General features: G+C 37.4%; 1 protein-coding gene across 7 annotated transcripts in view; it reads right to left on the bottom strand.

Moving 5' to 3' along the window:
- The window catches only part of LOC307142490 (signal-induced proliferation-associated 1-like protein 2), a 217,392-nt gene that overhangs the window by 90,146 nt on the left and 108,129 nt on the right, over positions 1-19,117 (bottom strand). For all 7 annotated transcript variants that reach the window (XR_013818481.1, XR_013818482.1, XR_013818483.1 and 4 more), the window contains exons 5-6: positions 5,918-6,092; positions 193-296 (exon numbers count right to left, since the gene is read on the bottom strand). Coding sequence is in view for 4 of the 7 variants with exons in the window: in XM_079843409.1 (XP_079699535.1) it covers positions 193-296; positions 5,918-6,092 (279 nt within the window). In the remaining 3 variants the exon portion in view is untranslated. The remainder of the gene's footprint in view (positions 1-192; positions 297-5,917; positions 6,093-19,117) is intronic.

Here is a 19,117-nt window from a genome sequence, read left to right as displayed (position 1 = left end):
CAAGTTGTCATAACTAAGACATCTCAAATAATGTCATCTTTGCATTAAAAATGACATAATTGAGCGAATGACATGCATAAAAACTCCTTCATATTCGTGACATGTGTCATGTCAGTCTTATGCACACCCCTTCAAGTAAAGTGTTACAGCATAAAGACTATAAATGGGCTTCAGAAAAAGAAGGACACGGACCTGCTGTCTGTTGTTGGGTGTGTAGGGCAGAAGTGTGGAGACGTGGAACATCAGCTCATAGTCCTTGTAGGTCGTGTAGAGCGAGTGAGTGCCCGTCGAGTCCGCTGTAATGGAGGAGAATTGTCAACAACAGGACAAACAACAGCTCGTGTTTGAGACACAAGGGAACAAAGAGAGGAGAAACAGGACTGAACACTTTCTCTGCTGACTCAGTGGGTATTTACTTGCCCTGACAACATTATCACTGGGGGAAAAAACACCCAAAATCTGCAAAAATCTAACTCTATGTTAAACTTGGTGACAAGTTTAATCCAGAAGAACTCACAAAACAACAATGCTCATAGATTTTAATAAAAAAATATAGCTGCAAGCAGCAATAACGGGGCCAAGCGCAACAGAAGGAAGCTAGCAGCAGACCAACTGAAAAAATGAGTGAAGACATTTGAAGACAATTTCAAGTAAAAATGTTAAAACCCCAAACATTGAGTTGTATAGAGCCAATGTCATATTTTGTTTAATTATAGTGCCACCAAGAGGCACAATCCTAAAAAAAAAAAAAATTATGCGTCTTCGGAGTGAGCCCATACACGTGTGTGTCAATTTTAGTAAAAATCTCAAATTTTGTTTTGGACATTTATATGAAAAAACATGTAAAAAAAAAAAAAAAAAAAAAAAAAAAAAAAAAAAGACTGACACCTGACTTTGATTGGATTTTACTACCCCTTACTATCAATATTTTGACATTAAGATCTTGGTTTATTGCTATCGACCTATGTTTCCGATTTTCTGACGCTGGTTTCGTCTCGATCGGACTAGCGGTTTCGAAGATATCCACTAACGTTTTTTTAACCGCAAAATTACTGCACTGCACAAACCATACGCCGAAACCTGGCAAGTCTGGTATCGTTGGACTCGGCAAGGATTCAGGAGACGAAAAAAGTTAGTCCCATGAAAATAAGTCAACCCCACCCAAAGTTATAAGCGTTTGAAAAAAAATTCTCCACTAGGTGGTGCTGTTTTGAAACTTCTCAGGCTCCTTCAGGGCATCATGTTGATGACCCATACTGAGTTTCGTAACAATCCGTTCATAAAATACAGCATTTTAGCACATAATTAAAAATGGCCGACAGCCAAAATGGCCAATATTGTAAAATTTGGACAAACGGGAAAATTTGGACAAACGGGTCAGAAGGAATAAGCAAATATAGCAATTTTTTTTATCTCCGGACCAGTAGGAGGCGCTGCGCAGAAATGCTGCATGTTGCCTCAGGTCATGCTTGTGATGACTTGTACCAAGTTTTGTTTGAATACGATAAAGCGTTGCGGAGATATAACCTTAAGTGTACTTTTGCAACCGCTACATAAAATTAATTTGAGCGTTTATCAAAAATTATTTGACGAATCAACTTGAATTCAATGTTTTTTTGTCAGCATGGTCTGAAGATGATCTGGTTCAATTTCCGTGTAAATCGGACCAACGGCCTAGGAGGAGTTCGAAAAAGTTGGTTTTGGGTTAATTAAAAATGGCGGGAAAATGTATATGACGCCATAAGGTGCCAAGGAATCAGAGGAAAAAAGAATTTTGTTTCTAGCAATTAGGGTTCAAAAGTTATTAGCATAAACATGAGTGAAAATTTGGACAGTTGGTGGCGCTAGAGGGAATGATTTAGAGACTACAAATTTGGTGTGTTTACTATTGGTACTGACCTCTATCAGTGTGCCAAATTTCACAACTTTCCCGCAAACGGTTCTATGGGCTGCCATAGACTTCAATGGCGGAATAATAATAAGAAATCTAACGGTTTCAAGAGGGGCTCCGCACCTTCTGTGCTTGGCCCCTAATAATTTAAAGTTGGTCTTACAACTTGGCCTGACAAGTGTTTAAAATGATCAAATCAGATCTGCCTGACCAGGTCTACCAGTTTAGTGACCAGCTAAGACCAGGCTGGTTTAAGCAGTGTGTTTCTCCAAGTAAGGAACATATGTGCAGCTTTGGTCAAATCTCTCTGGGTTAAAGAGTGAAGGTTGATTTAGTGTTTCTCCAGCGACGTCTCAGCGTGAGGCACTGATGAGCTGAAGAGAGACGTCAGCACAGCTGCAGCTCCTCCAGCTCATGCCCCATCAGCTCCCGTCAGAAGCAGACATGCAGTCCCCATGCGCAAGCATTCAGACGTGGACGTGCGTGAGGGGGTGTTTCAAACTTTTGAGATGTGTTCATTACACAAAGTTTGCTATAATAGGAGTTACAACAAATCAGCTGCTCTTTCTCTTTCTCTCATCTCTCTGATGGTGCGTTCACACCAGATGCGAATGAAGAGTTAAGATTTACATGTTAAGTCAATGCAAAGACGCGAATAGACATTCTGCGGCGCAAATGACGCGATTCGCGCGAATGGAGCGTTTCATGCATTTGACGCGCGAGTTGAAAAATCTGGCAGATATTCACGCCACGTTAACCAATCAGGAGCTTGCTCTAGTAGTGAAAACAATGAGGACAAAATCATATGTGGATACCCGGAGCTGTACGATACATCTTCATTAGGGCTGTGCAATTTATCGGAATTATCAAAATATTGCAAATGTTCATATCGCGATATGCATATCGCCACGGCATGCAATATCTGAATGATTTTAATAGGCTACTTCAACATTGAGAAAAGTGTAAATTTTAGATTGACGCATATAGCAGAGAATAGACTGAGCACACGACTGTTACTTATGTGACTTGCTTGACATTAAAGAGAGTTATTAAACGCAACAACTTGCGAAAACAACTCCTTGCCGTCTCACGCTGTCTGACACACACACTGAAACGTGCGCACAAGCCGCCTCTCTGAGAGTGTGTGATCTCTTCAGTTCTGTTATTAAGCATTAGGCCTTAAAGTGACAGCCTGCTAATACAGTAAACCTGCTGCTGTCTGTCAAACAATGACTGCTGTTTTTAGTTCTTATTTTTAATAACAAAGATAAATTAAAATTTAAATAATCGTCCACCCCTTGCTCAGGTGTCTTTGTTTACCTGGATGTTCTTGATGTGAAGTTTTAGGTTGATATAACTATATATTACCAAGTTAAGCAAAGAGTTTTTGGTTTTTAAATATTGGCATTACATTTTTTGTTTGTTAACATTGATATTAAAATTATATTAATACATTTTTGCTAAAACACTGCTGGCCACTTTCAGAAGTTGTAGCGATGCTTTCTTTTCCCAGAAAGAACGTGAAACACATAAATGGTATCATTCTCAGTTTTTAAATATTTTTTTTAATAGAATTTAAATAGATTTTACACACTTGAAGCAATATCGTATCGCATATCGAATATCGCATTATTTAACAAGGCATTGCATATCGCATTTTTCTTCAATATCGCACAGCTCTATTCTTCATACTTTATAGAAACAAATAAAAAGAATCTTGCTTGGAAGAAAGCGAGTGAGGAGGTTGGACAGTCTAGTAAGTTGTAAAAACGCTCTTTCCTCAATTTGAGCTATATATACACATATTGAGACTAAAAGCTAGCTAAAGCCGGCAAAATGAGCTTATTCTCCGTATTTTAAAACAATCCATGTCAGCCATTTCTCAACGAGACGAGCCGGCTGGCAGAAGCCCCTCCCATGACGCGAATAAGCTTCTGTTGTGAAGTTAATGTCACGCGCAAATGAAGCAAGTAAACTCAATGTTCAAGTGTCCAACTACGCACAAATAGTGTGATTTATTCGCGCAAGTCGCGTCTGGTGTGAACACACAGTGACAGCGAGTGACACAAACCCACCTCCACTCACTCACTCTTTCATTGGCTCCAGATGAATATTGTTGGTGTTGGTGTTACAGGGCTTGAATTTCGGCGTGGGATTGCGCATAATTTTACTCATTCCCACAGATGTTGTGCTTACACCCGAAGTACATGCACATAAAGTCACCTCCAAGCACTAAATTGAGCTTTTTCGCTGCTTATTGCACTTAAACAATCAAAAACACACAAAATAATATCAAAATGCCAACCTTGGAGAGTATTCACATAAAAGCAATGGGTCTCATTCATGAAACGTTCGTAAATATATGAGCAAATTCAGAGTAATTTGCGCGTAAAATGGACATTTACGAAAACTCTCCTCCAGATTCACAAACACTTCGTATACCACGGATTCGGTAGTTAAACGTGTGTATATTAATGAATGAATGAATTAATTAATGAATGAGGCCCAATCAGTTTAAGTGAGCGTAAACAGTTGAGAAAGAAAACGCATGTGTTTATGCGCATTTATGCGTTTGAAGCAAATTCGCGTCTGACGCCAGAGTTGAAAAATCTGAACTTTGGCGTCTGTTCGCGTCACGTTAACCAATCAGGAGCCTGCTTGCTGCTGTCACCTGGTGAAGTAGTTTACTGGTTAAACTAATGGAAAGTCAATAGCGGACGAGAAACCCTGCGTAATTTATTTATAAAGAGAATGCCTATTTGAATATTTGATCTGGTGTTTTCGGAGTTGTGAGATCCAGTCGATCAGCGGCGCTCAGCGCTCGTTAACCCTGGCGAGAGCAGCCTTTCCTCGGCCAGTCCTTCTGCCGCTGGCTCTGATGTCCTGTAGTGGTTAAACACGATATAATTCGTCTTGTGTAGATCTAACGGGCGATCTTTAGTCTCATGGATCTATAATTTGTTGCCTGCCAAATCGTTTTGAGGCAAATCTGAGGGCAAAGTGAAGTTTCATAATTTTAGGCTATTTAACTTTACCGTTGTAGCCTACTAGCGCTGACTTTGTTTGACTGAATTGGTTGCTCTATTTATTGTATAGCTTCTTATACCTTTTACTTATACTTTTATAATGGCTATTATTGATCACATAAAATGACATTTAAAAAAAAAGAAACTGGGTTGTGTTTTGTGTCATATTTAATTGTATTACAGTGATAATTATATATATGCACTTATTATCTGAACCACATATTAATGTGTTTAATACTTTAAAAAAAAAATTTAAACGAAAAGAGGCATGGTTGTGTTTTATATTTCCTTTGTTATAAATATACATGCAGTGAAGATAATCAAGGTACGCGTTGCCTGAACCACATTTGTGTGGCTATTAATGTTTAATTTTTTTTTTTAATGAAAATGAAAAGAGGCAGTGTGGTGTTTTATGACATATTTCGTTTTATTGTAGCCTAAAATAAACATACAGTAACCTGTATTTTATATTTTTTGATAACTCAGGGACGCTGCTGTTCTTCAGACGAGTCGAACTTGGCAAGTCTGAACTTGGGCGTGGAAACGTACCTCTTCAGTACCTCTGAAAGCGGCCGTCATCCAGGCGCAGCTCCTGGGGCGCCTTGAACACGCGTCTATTTCGCTTCAAATGCTCGAATTATACGTGCGTCCAATTCGCTGTGGACGCACGAGTGGATTCAAAATGTTCACCATCCAACTACACACGATAAACGCAAATTTGACGTTCTATTTGCGTTCGGTGTGCATAATGGATATGTGCGTCAGGTCTTAAAGTGACAGCAGCCTAATAAACCTGCTGCCAAATTATGAGATTATATTAAAAACATCTATATGGCAGTTTTTCCCCATGGTATCAATGTTACAATTGTGGCAAGTGAAAATGCTGAGTGGCTAGTAACCATTAGCTACAGTGTCTGGTGAGCAAAAAAAAGTTAATGTCAAGCCCTGTATATATAAATGCAGTGTGTTGTAAGTACATGGTGTTAGCATTAGCACATACTCTTGTTGTCCAGCTGTGCTCGGTACTTCGTGAAGCCCTTCAGTCGGACTCTCTGGCCGAGCAGATCCAGGAACTCGTCCAGCGCCGGCCCGGCGTTCTCATTATTGTACATCTCCTCCTCTGTGCTCTGACCTGCTTTGCAATACAGGACGCCCACTTTGTGCTGGAAACTCAGCTGCAACACGAACAAACACACATATTAGATTGTATTACTGATCCAATATCAATAAAACTCAACCCAGTTATTAATTTAGGTTGCACTTCATTTTAAGGTGACATTGTTACAGTGTAATTACACAAATAAGTACTTAGTTATATTAATTAACTACATGTACTTACTATAGGGTGAAGGTTAGGGATAGGTTTAGGTTGGTTACTTGTAACTAAGCATAATTTACTGTTATTACTAGAGTAAGTACATGTAGTACAAGTACATGTGATAAACTACACCTCAAGCAAAACCAATTTGTCAGGTATGCATCAGTGCATGTGAACACAGAGGAAGTCATTAATGAAATCGCCATGTTTTAATCATTTATTTTCCACGTGTGGATGAAGCAAAGTCCGATGGGTACATCACAGACAAGTCCATTCAGAAGAGCTCAGTCTGTGGGATAAAACTGGATCAACAATGACTACCGAAGGATAGTCATGAGGATTCATTATGGAAATTTAGGGACTGGGATGTCAGTAAACTCAACAGCAGTCTGTTGGGATCACATCATGTTCTGAATGTGTAATTACAGGTGAAATGTGTTGTTTACGTACAAAAACAACTGCACAATATGATCACTTACAAACGAGATTCTCAAACAACAACAGCCCCATTTGTTCCAATCTATACCCTCATATATGGCATTATTTGAGGAGACAGCCACGTGTAGTGGTGTCCGAAACCATAGTGGACGTTATCGAGTGCACTCATTCAATCCCACATTGCACTGCAATAACGACTGTACAGCCGATGAACACACAACGGCCGTCCGAATTCACTCACTCGTTTTCATCCACTCCTTCAAGTGAACTGTATTAGTGGACTAACGTAGGGAATAGTGAATGAGGGTTTAGGGAGCGATCTCGGATTCAGCCCAAAAGTTCAGATGGCACACAAGAGCTTGCTAGAAGCCTATACGCCGAGTTTCAATTCATCAAACTTCACAGAAAGGAAACTGCGACGGAAGAAAGTGGTATCCTGTTTGTTTTCCCATTTTACTAAAGCACAAATAAAAACAGACCATTTACAGTTTCAAATGATGTATTACTCTTATCTGAAGCTTGTTTCCACCACGGAATAAAACAATTTAAAAGATAATTGCTAGTGATGCACCGAAATGAAAAGGGCCAAAACCGAAACTTTAGCCGAAACTGAAGCCGAAAATGGCTTCTTTTAAAAACATACATATACATATACACAGAGGTTAAATTGGGCCGGAGCGCACCGGAGCGCAGCTCCGCCTCCTCAGGTCCACAACACACCCTGCTGGAGCTCAGCTCCGTCTCCTTCAGCACGAAATATTATTATTAGACTTTAATTATTGTTCGTCTCCTGACAAATACAGGCTATATGGAATTATCAGATGCCATAAGGCATTAATCGCTGCGTTCTCTGGTTCAGCACCGCGCCCACAGCCATCAAGGTAAAACCGTCACAATTCTAACAGTGAGTTACCATGGAAATCCGCGAACTGCTAGAGGTCTCTCACACTTTACCAACATATCTAACATTTACTAACATGATCGATAAAAATATTAGACACACGCATCAACAGAGATCCGTTCTCTGCAGAAAAAAGCAGCCAATTACAATTCCCTTGTTGTGCAGCCTACCGAAGTTAATGACAAGTTTATCATAATATTCAAGTTGTGTGTTCAGTGCTGTTCGCGAGTGTCATGATAAAATAAACAATAAAAGCATGATAAGTCACGAAAGACAACTGAATTACTGACAGGATGCTGTGCGCGCTCCGAGCGCAACACGGACAAACGGACAAGCATTCTAGCCTTTGTCTTCGGTTGCGCGCCTAAACGGCCAAATAAACACAGAAATATAGGCTATCAAAAGTATTCAAGTATTCACATAAACATAGTAGATGTAAGCACTGTGGGCGTTCACACACACGAAGAGGATTTATACTCATCATTTGGCCAACCTCACAGTGAGAGCCCTGCACAATTAATTCCATATTGCAACTTATTTATTGTTTGCTGCATAATTGTTTGTTTTTAGTTGTGGACCTAATAATTACTATTGTTTACATTTTATTGGGGAAAAAAAGCTTTTTAATAATAATTTTATATAATTTTTGATTGTGGCTCTTTTGGAAAAATGCATTTAACAAAAATGAAAAAAAAAAATGGCTCTTTGGTCAAAAAAAGTTCCCAACCCTTTTCAGGGACACTCATCTTTAGGGGAGTATTGTCAAATAATCTACTGCCCACTGACAAGCTATTTATTATTCATTTTTTGGCCTTCAAACTTATTAAAAATGCACATAATGTAGATCAGAGAAATCAAATTTTTCTCGGGGGAGCATTCCCCCGAACCCCCCTAACTACCTCAAATTTGGGACTTCACTGATTTAAAAAAAAAACCTGCTTATGGTCCTAAGTGAACTGTAAAGTATTTCTCTTTGTTTGAATAACTCAACTCTAACTTACACAGTAATACTGGAAAAAGAGCCCCTTTGGTGTAAAAACACATTAAGTATTTTTCCGGCGCAATTTTGAATGACCATTCACCGTAAATAAGGGCTCCCCCTCCCTACAAAAGCCAATTTACCCACTGCATATACATATACATATATACATATACATATATATATACACATACACTGTAAAAAAAAATTTGTTCACTCAACTTACATTTTTTAGTTATCTTTTTGCTTTGACTCAGTTAAGTTTTATTAACTTAATCTACAAAGTATTTTCAACTTAAAAAGTTTAGTTGATATAGGTAAAATAGTTGACCCAACAACTTATTTCAAGTAACTTGTACTTGCAAAGTTTAGTTGAAATATGAAAACTTACATTTTCAAGTTATCTGTACTAAACTTTTTGTTCATTGAACTTAATTTGGTATATTTTCTCAACTTGTAATAGCTCATTCAACCAAATAAATAAACAAACACATTTTCCATATAAACATATTTTATATTTTATTGTCCCTTACAAATCAATACATGGACAACATTAACATATTCAAAGGATTAGAATAAAATAAAATAAAAACCAGAATGAAACAGAAAAATGAATTTTCTGAATATTTGTAAATACAAACTAAAAACTAGAATATAGAAATGAGAGAAATAAATTACAGACATTTTTTTTCTCAAATAAAACAAATAATGAATCTGTCAAATAAAATTCAATAATATTATTCACCCTTATGTCATCCAAAAACTGGCTTAAAGGGTTAGTTCGCCCAAAAATGAAAATTCTGTCATTAATGACTCACCCTAATGTCTTTCCAAACCCATAAGACCTCCGTTCATCTCCAGAACACAGTTTAAGATATTTTCGAGAGCTTTCTGTCCTTCCATTGAAAGTGTATGCACACTCTACAGTCCGTGTCCAGAAAGGTAAGAAGAAAGGTATGAAAAACATCATCAAAGTAGTCCATGTGACATCAGTGGGTTAGTTAGACTCTTTTGAAGCATCGGCAATACATTTTGACATATTGAATCCCGCTGCTGACGTAAGACGCTGTGGACTCGTGAACGCGGATTCAAACAAACGCGGAAGAGAAGACAATGCTGGATAAAGTCGTAGTTTTTGTTATTTTTGGACTAAAATGTATTGCCGATGCTTCAAAAGAGTCTAACTAACCCACTGATGTCACATGGACTACTTTGATGATGTTTTTCATACCTTTCTTCTTACCTTTCTGGACACGGACTGTAGAGTGTGCATACACTTTCAATGGAAGGACAGAAAGCTCTCGGACTAAATCGAAAATATCTTAAACTGTGTTCCGGAGATGAACGGAGGTCTTATGGGTTTGGAACGACATTAGGGTGAGTCATTAATGACAGAATTTTAATTTTTGGGTGAACTAACCCTTTAAAGGATCCATTCAAAGAAACCCTTTGAACGGAGGTCTTACGGGTGTCGAACGACATAAGGGTGAGTTTATGTCGTTCGACACCCGTAAGACCTCCGTTCATATTCGGAACACAAATGAAGATATTTTTGTTGAAAGCTGATGGCTGAGAAAGGCTTCAGATAGGCCTCCATTGGCATTCAGTACACTTATACTCCCAAGACCGATAAAAGGCACTTAAAATGTCGTTACAAAGTCCATCTCACCACAGTGACTCTACAATAATCTTACGATGCGACGACAATAGTTTTTGTGCGCAAAAAAAAAATCAAAATAACACCTTTATCCAGCTTGTTATTGCCTTCCGTGTGTGCCTCCAAGACGCATGCGCGAGAATATGACGTAGCGCCAGCGTTCGGGAATCCATGAAATGCACACTTTAGCCCCATTTTGAGAACTACGCCGAGACCTAAAGCACGATCAATGTAGAATCCAACAGCTTAGACACGCGCGTCTTCCTCTGCTTGTAAACAAATCGCTTCTGGGTCATGTGTCCGAACGCCAGATCTGCTCATATTCTCACGCATGCGTTGTGGAGGCACACACGGAAGGCAGTAACAAGTTGGATAAAGGTGTTATTTTGATTTTTTTTGCGCACAAAAACTATTGTCGTCGCATCGTAAGATTATTGTAGAGTCACTGTGGTGAGATGGACTTTGTAACGATGTTTTAAGTGCCTTTTATCCGTCTTGGGAGTATAAGTGTACTGAATGCCAATGGAGGCCTATCTGAAGCCTTTCTCAGCATCAGCTTTACACTAAAATATCTTCATTTGTGTCTGAAGATGAACGGAGGTCTTACGGGTCTCGAACGACATGAGGGTGAGTAATTAATGACAGAATTTTCATTTTTGGGTGAACTAACCCTTTAAGGTTTTCTTTTGTTGGAAGAAAAATTTTAATATGTTTAATGAAATCTGTGAGCTTTCTGTCCCTTCTTTAACAGCCTACGCAACTAGCACATTCAAGGTACTGAAAAGACATACTTAAAGTAATCTAAGTGATTTCAGTGGTTTAACCTCAGTTTTATTAAGCATTGTGAGTGTTTCATTGCATGTTAACAAGAGCATTACAGCACATACTTCTTGTGTGTACGCGAATGCAGACACTGTTGCATGTAAATATATAAACCACTGGAGTCACTTGGATTACTTTAAGATATTTTTTTACTATCTTTGCAGACCTTGAATGTGCTAGTTCCATAGACTGTCAAAGAAGGGACAGAAAGCTCACAGATTTCATTAAAAATATCTTCCTTTATAATTCAAGGATTAACAAAAACTTTTTTTTTCGGTAAACTAACACTTTTCACATTAATAATACCCCTTTAACTGTAAAATAACTTTAAAACGCATAACATCTTGAAAAAACAATGAAAATGGATGTCAGGCCATTGATGCAGAGAACTGTAAAATGCAAACACAGGCTCTTGGTAGAAAAACATAACACCTTACCTCCACAACATCTTCAATTCAACAGTGTATTTTTAAGGGAGTGCACTCTTGCACTGCAGGTATCGGCTCCAATGTCCATCAACAGCCTCTGAATCACCTCAAAAGTGTATCTGAGGTTTTTTGGGTAGTTTATGTTGAGAGCATAAAGCAATCCCATCATATTCATATACGCATTTGGTACGTCACCAAGTCCTCGCAGAACAACTGCTTCCTCGATGACAAGGGACACATCACTGGGGTTGCAGGGAATGGGATCCGTCACATCTTCCACCACTGTGATGATTCCAAGAGTCATGCCCCTGATCATGTTCCTCAGAATCTGTGTGCTGTATTAAAAAAATGACAAACTTCAAAATGTGCTTTCACATTCAAAGACTTAAACACAACATTAGTACACCAAATCTTAATTACCATAAGTCAACAAATCATATATTTTTGTATATTTTTCACACATTCTCCATCCACATACTTAGAAATAATACATTAACTTCAACTACTCAACGGCCTCCAGCGTGCCTCCTTACTTTCCACATACCTCACAGATCTTTATGAATTGTGATGGATTTTCACGCATGAACCATGGCAGGCCCTGCAGTACTGCAACCCTCTTTCGTTGATTTGATGCCTCCCCCTAAAGAAAAAAATGTTTACTTATAACTGTTGTTAGAAGTTGATTTACTGATCTGAGGCCTGTTTCATTGAAGCCAGTTTCAGTGTTTATTTAGTTTTAGTGTTTTTCCTTCGTTCTTCTTCAGGACACAAATTAAGATATTTTTGATGAAAGCAGAGAGCTTTCTGACCCAACTACGAACTACTACATTCAAGGCCCATAAAGGTACTAAGGACATCGTTAATTGAGTCCATGTGACACCAGTAGTTCAAGTGTAATGTTGTGAAGCCACAAGAATAATTTTTGTGCGCAAAGAAAACAAAAATAATGACTCTGTTCAAAAATGTTTGCTCTTCCATATCAGTCTCAGACACACAGATACAAGAGTGCCACAACGCATGTGTGTACATTCCTCTGCTTGTAAACAAGGTGCAGCACATCTGGGTTCTACTTCATTTTGTGGTACTCTTGTGAGCGCACGTCGTCTGACACGGAAAAGAAGAAATGGTTGAATAAAGTCAATATTTTTGTTTTATTTTCACACATACAGTATTCTTGTAGCTTCATTAAGTTAAGGTTGAACCACTGATGCCACACAGACTATTTTATAGATGTCCATAATACCTTTCTGGGCCTTGAAACTTGCTAATTACATTGCTGTCTATGAAGGGTCTGAAAGGTTGTGGATTTCAATCCAAATATCTTAATTTGTGTTCCGAAAAAGGTCTTGCAGGTTTGGAACGACATGAGAGTGAGTAATTATTGGCAGAACATTAATTTTTGGATGAACTATTCCTTTAAACTGATAGAATTAAGTCAAATACTATACACTGTGAATAAATGGAGGAATTTTGCATATTCATAGTACTGTACACTAAATGAAGCAAGGGTATAAAAAGTTACAATCAAGCTACAATATTTTAAATGATTAGATCACTTTAAAATGAAGATTACCTCATGATTTACTCGTCATGAAGATAATCTATGTTTACTGTATCTGTCCCTATTAAATAAACTATAAATAAATAAATAAATAAGTCATCCTAGGGGTATATGACATTTTTCTTTCAGACGAACACAATCAGAGTTATATAAATAAACACTCTGATGCTTACAAGCTTTATAATGGCAGTGAACTGCAACCAACAGTTATAAGCTCATAAAAGTGCTCCACACGGCTCGGGGGTTAATAAAGGCCTTCTAAAGCAAAGCGATGCGTTTGTATAATTAATTCTACTTGCACATACAACTTATGCAATTTGTGACGTCGGAAGTAGCGTAGTGCGTTATGGCGTAGACTAAATTTCAGCAGTATGTCGCATTACTCGCATAAGTTGCGCTTTAGACTTAAGTCAAATCCATATGTTTGTTTGGCCGGAAGCTAGTTATTAAATATGGATATTTTTCTTATACAAAACTCATCGCTTTGCTTCTGAATGCCTTTATTAACCCACCAGAGCCGTGTGGAGCAGTTGATGGATGTATTTACTTTTTTAAGCTTATAACTGATGGTTGTAATTAACTGCCATTATAAAGTCCGGAAGCATCAGGGTGTTTTTTAATACAACTCTGATTGTGTTCGTCTGAAAGAAGATTGTCATATACACCTAGGATGACTTGAGGGTGAGTAAATGGGGGAAAATCATGGGGCAATATTCATTTTTGGGTGAACTAATCCTTTGAATACTTCTGCATTAACAAATTAACTTCAATATTTGCAACAAAAATTATGCTGGACAAATTATACAGTTCAACGTGAATGCCGCAGCACAGAGTCGGACAGATTGTTTATGGTTCCTGGCCAAATGTTTTTTTTTTAGCAAACTCAGTTCTAAATGAATACACACAGTCTTTATAGATGCAGGGAAGTGGACAATTACTTGCGTGATGGCAGTGCTTCACCTTGTAGTGCCTTATGAAAATGCGTTGATTGGTTGTTGTGAAATGGCAGAACTTGCAGCTCCACTTCATTGGTCGAGCTTGCGGCACTGCCTTAAGTAATTCTATGAAGAAAAGAAAAATTATGTCAACCAACATTTAATAAACAGAGTACACAAATCAAGATTAGAGTAATAGAACTACAGTAATAGTGTCTCACAAAATTTCTTGATATATATTTATTGACATGTATTTATAAAATCAAAAATGTAATGTTACAGAGCTGTTTTATTTCCTCTAAACGATCATATTAAACTGCATTTGAGTGTGAGGAATGTTAGTTTTTTTACTGTTAGCTTGGTGGCTGTCTGAGACACTTGCACTAAGATAGATCAACATTAGAATTTATTAATAAAAGCTATACTTTTCTATCCATCCTAAATTGTAGAGGTGAATATGACCAAAACCTTATTTCACGGTAAGAGACATTTATTTGTTTTAATAATATGATTGACAGGCCAGTTTAACGGTGAAAGGATGGACCAGATGGATCTAAACAACAGAGCTGTCCATTAAAGATGCAGTTATAACGTATATCCCAAAGCTTGACTACTTGTACACAGAAGCGTTCATAAGAGTACATGATTTTAGGGAACAATGTAGTTTGGCGAAACACAGACACGTAAGCATTTCACCATAGTTTTTGGGAAAACACGGTGAAACTAGACAGCTGAACAACTGTTCAGTTATGGAGCATTCCGGTTTGAACACCGGAGGATTCGTGATAATCCTGCCGCACCACTCAGTTTCACATTAAATTACATTATATTTGTCAGCTCGTTGATATCATACTCACGCGTCGAAGCTGCTTTGCCTGTATGGTGATTTATGTTAGACTCGCTGATTTGGCGGAAAGAACTTGAACACGACAGTGATTATGAACGCGCGTTGTGCCATTCATCCCTATCACGTATTTCTCAAAAAAAAAAAACTGAATTCGGTGTCATTTGAATAACGTTAAATAAAAAATTTGGGGGATCGAAATATCCTCCGAATAAAATTTTAACGTCTAGCCACGTGCCTATTTGGCATCTAAATGAAATAATGTTGCATGATAAATAAAAGGAAAACAAGTAATAATTGACTAGTTTTATAGATTTTAACAATAGTTTGCTAACTATCAACTACATAAATGGCCAAACTGGGTTAGAAACGGTCAAAAGTGATAGTTAATAGTTAAGCTTAGATAGCTTCTTAATATAGAAACGTTGATATGTAAACAATACATGGATGGTTACTTCATATATGTAATTTTACAAGTTATTACACCAATATGAACGAATATTTACTTACCAGATTTGATGATGATGATGGGAGGATTATATCATCTGCTGATAAACTCGATCTTGCATGGATGAACGAGACCTGTTTCCCGCTTCACGTGATCTCGCGATAAATAATGAGAACTTATAAACTAACTTACTTAGCATACTTACTTATGTTCTTAAGTTGAGGTGACACATACTCTAGTTAAGTCAACTTACAGACTAGTTGAGACCGTGAAAACGTAACATGTTAAGTTGAACTAACAAATTCAGAAACTGCAAGTTGTATTAACTTACAAAATTACGTTGAAATAACTAAAATGCGGAATTATTTTTTACAGTGTATATATATACATATATATATATATATATATATATATATATATACATATACATATACATATATATATATATATACATATACATATACATATACATATACATATATACATATACATATACATATATACATATACATATACATATATACATATACATATACATATATATATATATATATACCTTGAATTTAATGGATCTGAAATGAAAAAAAAATCAGGAACTAATAGAATAATCACATTTTTATTAAGTTACATAACACCTAAAATATTTTTAAATATAAATAATTTTGTTCCATCAAATAAAATAGTTTTTAACAGTTGTGCAAAAAAAGAAATAAAGATCCACAATTATCTGAATAACTGCACATAAAATCCCAGAATGGTTCTCATTAACAACATGAGATGCTGCTCTGAATCTCTCTGCACTGTCTGTCACTGTTCTTCGGGAAAAATGGCATTTGGGGGGTAAATATGTGTTTTTTTGGCAAGGTTGCCTGCTAAAATTTGCATTCCTGGGTCTAAATATCACATAATTGGGGTCGCTTCAACCCGCGGACATGGAAAAACATCCCGCGGGAAAACCGCGGACTTGGCAACACTGCGTGGGGCAGATAAATATCTGCGTGCAATCCGGGCAAGCAGCGGAAAGCGGCCTTCGTTCGCGCGCCAGTACTCAAGGGGATTGTGGCTTCTGGCAATGGGTAGTTCAGCTGAGACGTCTCTATTGGTTCTCATATCGCTGACATGCTTCATCTTTGATAGGCAGACGCGTCGCGTGATAACAGCTCGACCGTGAGTGAAACCTAAGCGCTTGCGCACAGATGGGAGGAGCGGGTGACATTCATTTTCGGTTTACGTTTTCGGCTGTTTTTTTTAAATTTCGGCCCGAAACCGATAATGCCATTTTCGGCCAAACATTTTCGGCGGCCGAAATTTCGGTGCACCACTAATAATTGCGACTTTGTATTTTGCAAGCCCTGATATAATCTTGCAATTCTGACTGTTTTTCTCAGAATTGGGAGATATAAACTCGCATTTGCATGTTATAAAGTCAGAATTGCGAGTTTATATACTTATTTCCTTTAAAACATGCAATTGCTAGTTATAAAGTCCAGTTCTAAGGGGGAAAAAACTTGCAATTGTGAGAGAAAAAAAAAATCAGGAAACAAGTTGTCGGAAACAAGCTTCCATAGTATGAGCACAAATGTCGGAGTATTTTAAGTTGTTTCCGCTGTTTATGAGACAAAATCATTTGGATGTTTTCTGGATATGCTGTATTCTGTGCAGAGTTATCGCTGAAATACTTTCTGCAATTTTACAGCATAAACAAGCTGCAAAGTGGATCCCAATAGCCAAAAGTCTGGCTGTGTGAAGCTAACCTACACCTAACCTGCACATTAAACTGGTACTAAACATATTTATCATCTATTTTAAATACAGCAGTGCTTAAACCAGCCTGAGGTGGTTTGCTGGTCTGGCTTAAGCTAGTTTATCTGGTCCGGCCAAGCTGACAAGTGCCCAAAATCCACATCAAACCACTTAACCACTGTGTTCTTCCATCTGGATTCAAACACAAATCTCAGGCATTTCCCTCATTTCATTTGATGGGATGTGAGCTGTAACAGAAATCTCTTCAGCAACAATCAGTCACAACCCAACACTAAGACGTGGTGAAATGGCATCACAAACTCCGACCCTCGCAGCGAAGCGCTCCTCAGGCAAGCGTAACCCAGTTCAGATGCGGAGCTGATGAGGCAGGGAAAACAGCCTCTCTGCATGATGGAGCTGATATTTCAGCGCTCGGGAATCAGACTCGACTCTCTTACGTGGGTCAAGTATTCCCAGCTTGGAAACCATGCTGTTGTCATGGCGACCTTGCTCTCTGAAACCTTTAGCCGAGTGTTTTGGATTAGGAACAGCCAGTGACTTCCACGGCGTCTACTCGAGCAGCACTAATGCAGTCCAGAGGAGATGCCCTACTTGGCTTAAGAAAGGACACACACACACACACACACACACACACACTGGGATAAAAGCAGTAAACCTGAGTTATAATAGAGGTAAATGACGACATCTAAACCGCGGACACATTCTGAATGGGTAGGTATACGGCCAAAGAAATAGTGAGAAGACATAAAATGCTTGTAGGAGTCAAAACACAGATGGGCAAATTTAACACCAGAAGTCATATGAGCCAACAGTGATGTCATGCGCTTGCTTCCTCCCGTTTCCATTTCAACAGCATCAAAATGTCAAAAGTTCTGTTGCAAACCCTAGAACGATCCCTAATAATAATAATATTACAGTAACACTTAAAGCCTTCATTTATATAATGCACTATAGAAGAATGTTTAATGCATTAATTATGCCTTATAATGCACTATGATTTTTTGTAAGCGCAATTATAATACTTATCTATTCATTCATTTAGAAAGTATAATGCATTAAAACACATGGCAAACAACCAATTTATAATGCATTTTAACATAATTATTTATGAAAAGATATAATGCATTTTAATGTACATTATGAATAACGTTATAATGTATTATACATAAAGGCTTTTTACCAATTATATGGTCGTAAATTTTTTAATTATAATGTAATATAAGATATTTATACATATTTAATATTTAAATAAAATTTTAAACATTTAATACAATATAATTAATATAATTGAATATAATATAATAACATAAAATAATATAATTAATATAATATAATTAATATAATATGTTAGTATTTTTTTATACAAAACATTTAATACAATATATAATATAATTAATATAGTATAATATAATATAAAACATTTAATACAATATATAATATAATTTAAGTCTATTTAAAGATATTACAGAATTAGTTTTTGTACATTTCTACTTGTTAGCTCAACAACATACTAATACCAGTTTCTACTGAAATCAACTAGATTTGTATGAACCGCACTTGATATATACTTACACTTAGATAAAGAATTCACCAGTCAAGAAAATGCAATTATTATTCATAACTGGTCATTTTCCTCAAAACACCTGCAATGGCGGGATAAAATAATGGATGCATTTTTAACTTTTCTTGACATGCCATCTTAAAAATGCGACACTCGTGTTTCAAAGGTCAAAGACATCTGTCTAGTGCATATTTACGCTTTTTACCCTTAAAAGCAAACAAACCAGGTAGAGAGTGGACAACAAGGCAGCTCACTAGGGTCTGAAACTTTTATATCCAAGCCGGAAATCTTTGGCACAGATATTTTCCATTCTATCCTGCTATCAACCATCCAGCAGAGAGGATAAGGGTTATGAAACACATTCTTCTGTCCGTTCATAACACCGAGGTCAACACGGCTCTCAGACACAGTGATGAAGGGATAGAGAGAAAGAAAGTCAGTTATCCCGGTTTCCCTTTGAGCCGAGTGCTTTACATAACGCCATCCTGACCGCTGTGACATCACTGCGCGCTCTTCTGCACCCATCAGCCCTCGGGACAGTAAT

Source organism: Gobio gobio (assembly GCF_949357685.1).
Source record: "Gobio gobio genome assembly, chromosome: 18".
NCBI lineage: Eukaryota > Metazoa > Chordata > Actinopteri > Cypriniformes > Gobionidae > Gobio > Gobio gobio.
Note: the sequence above shows the minus strand (reverse complement) of the source record. Positions and strands in the feature narration are given on the sequence as shown.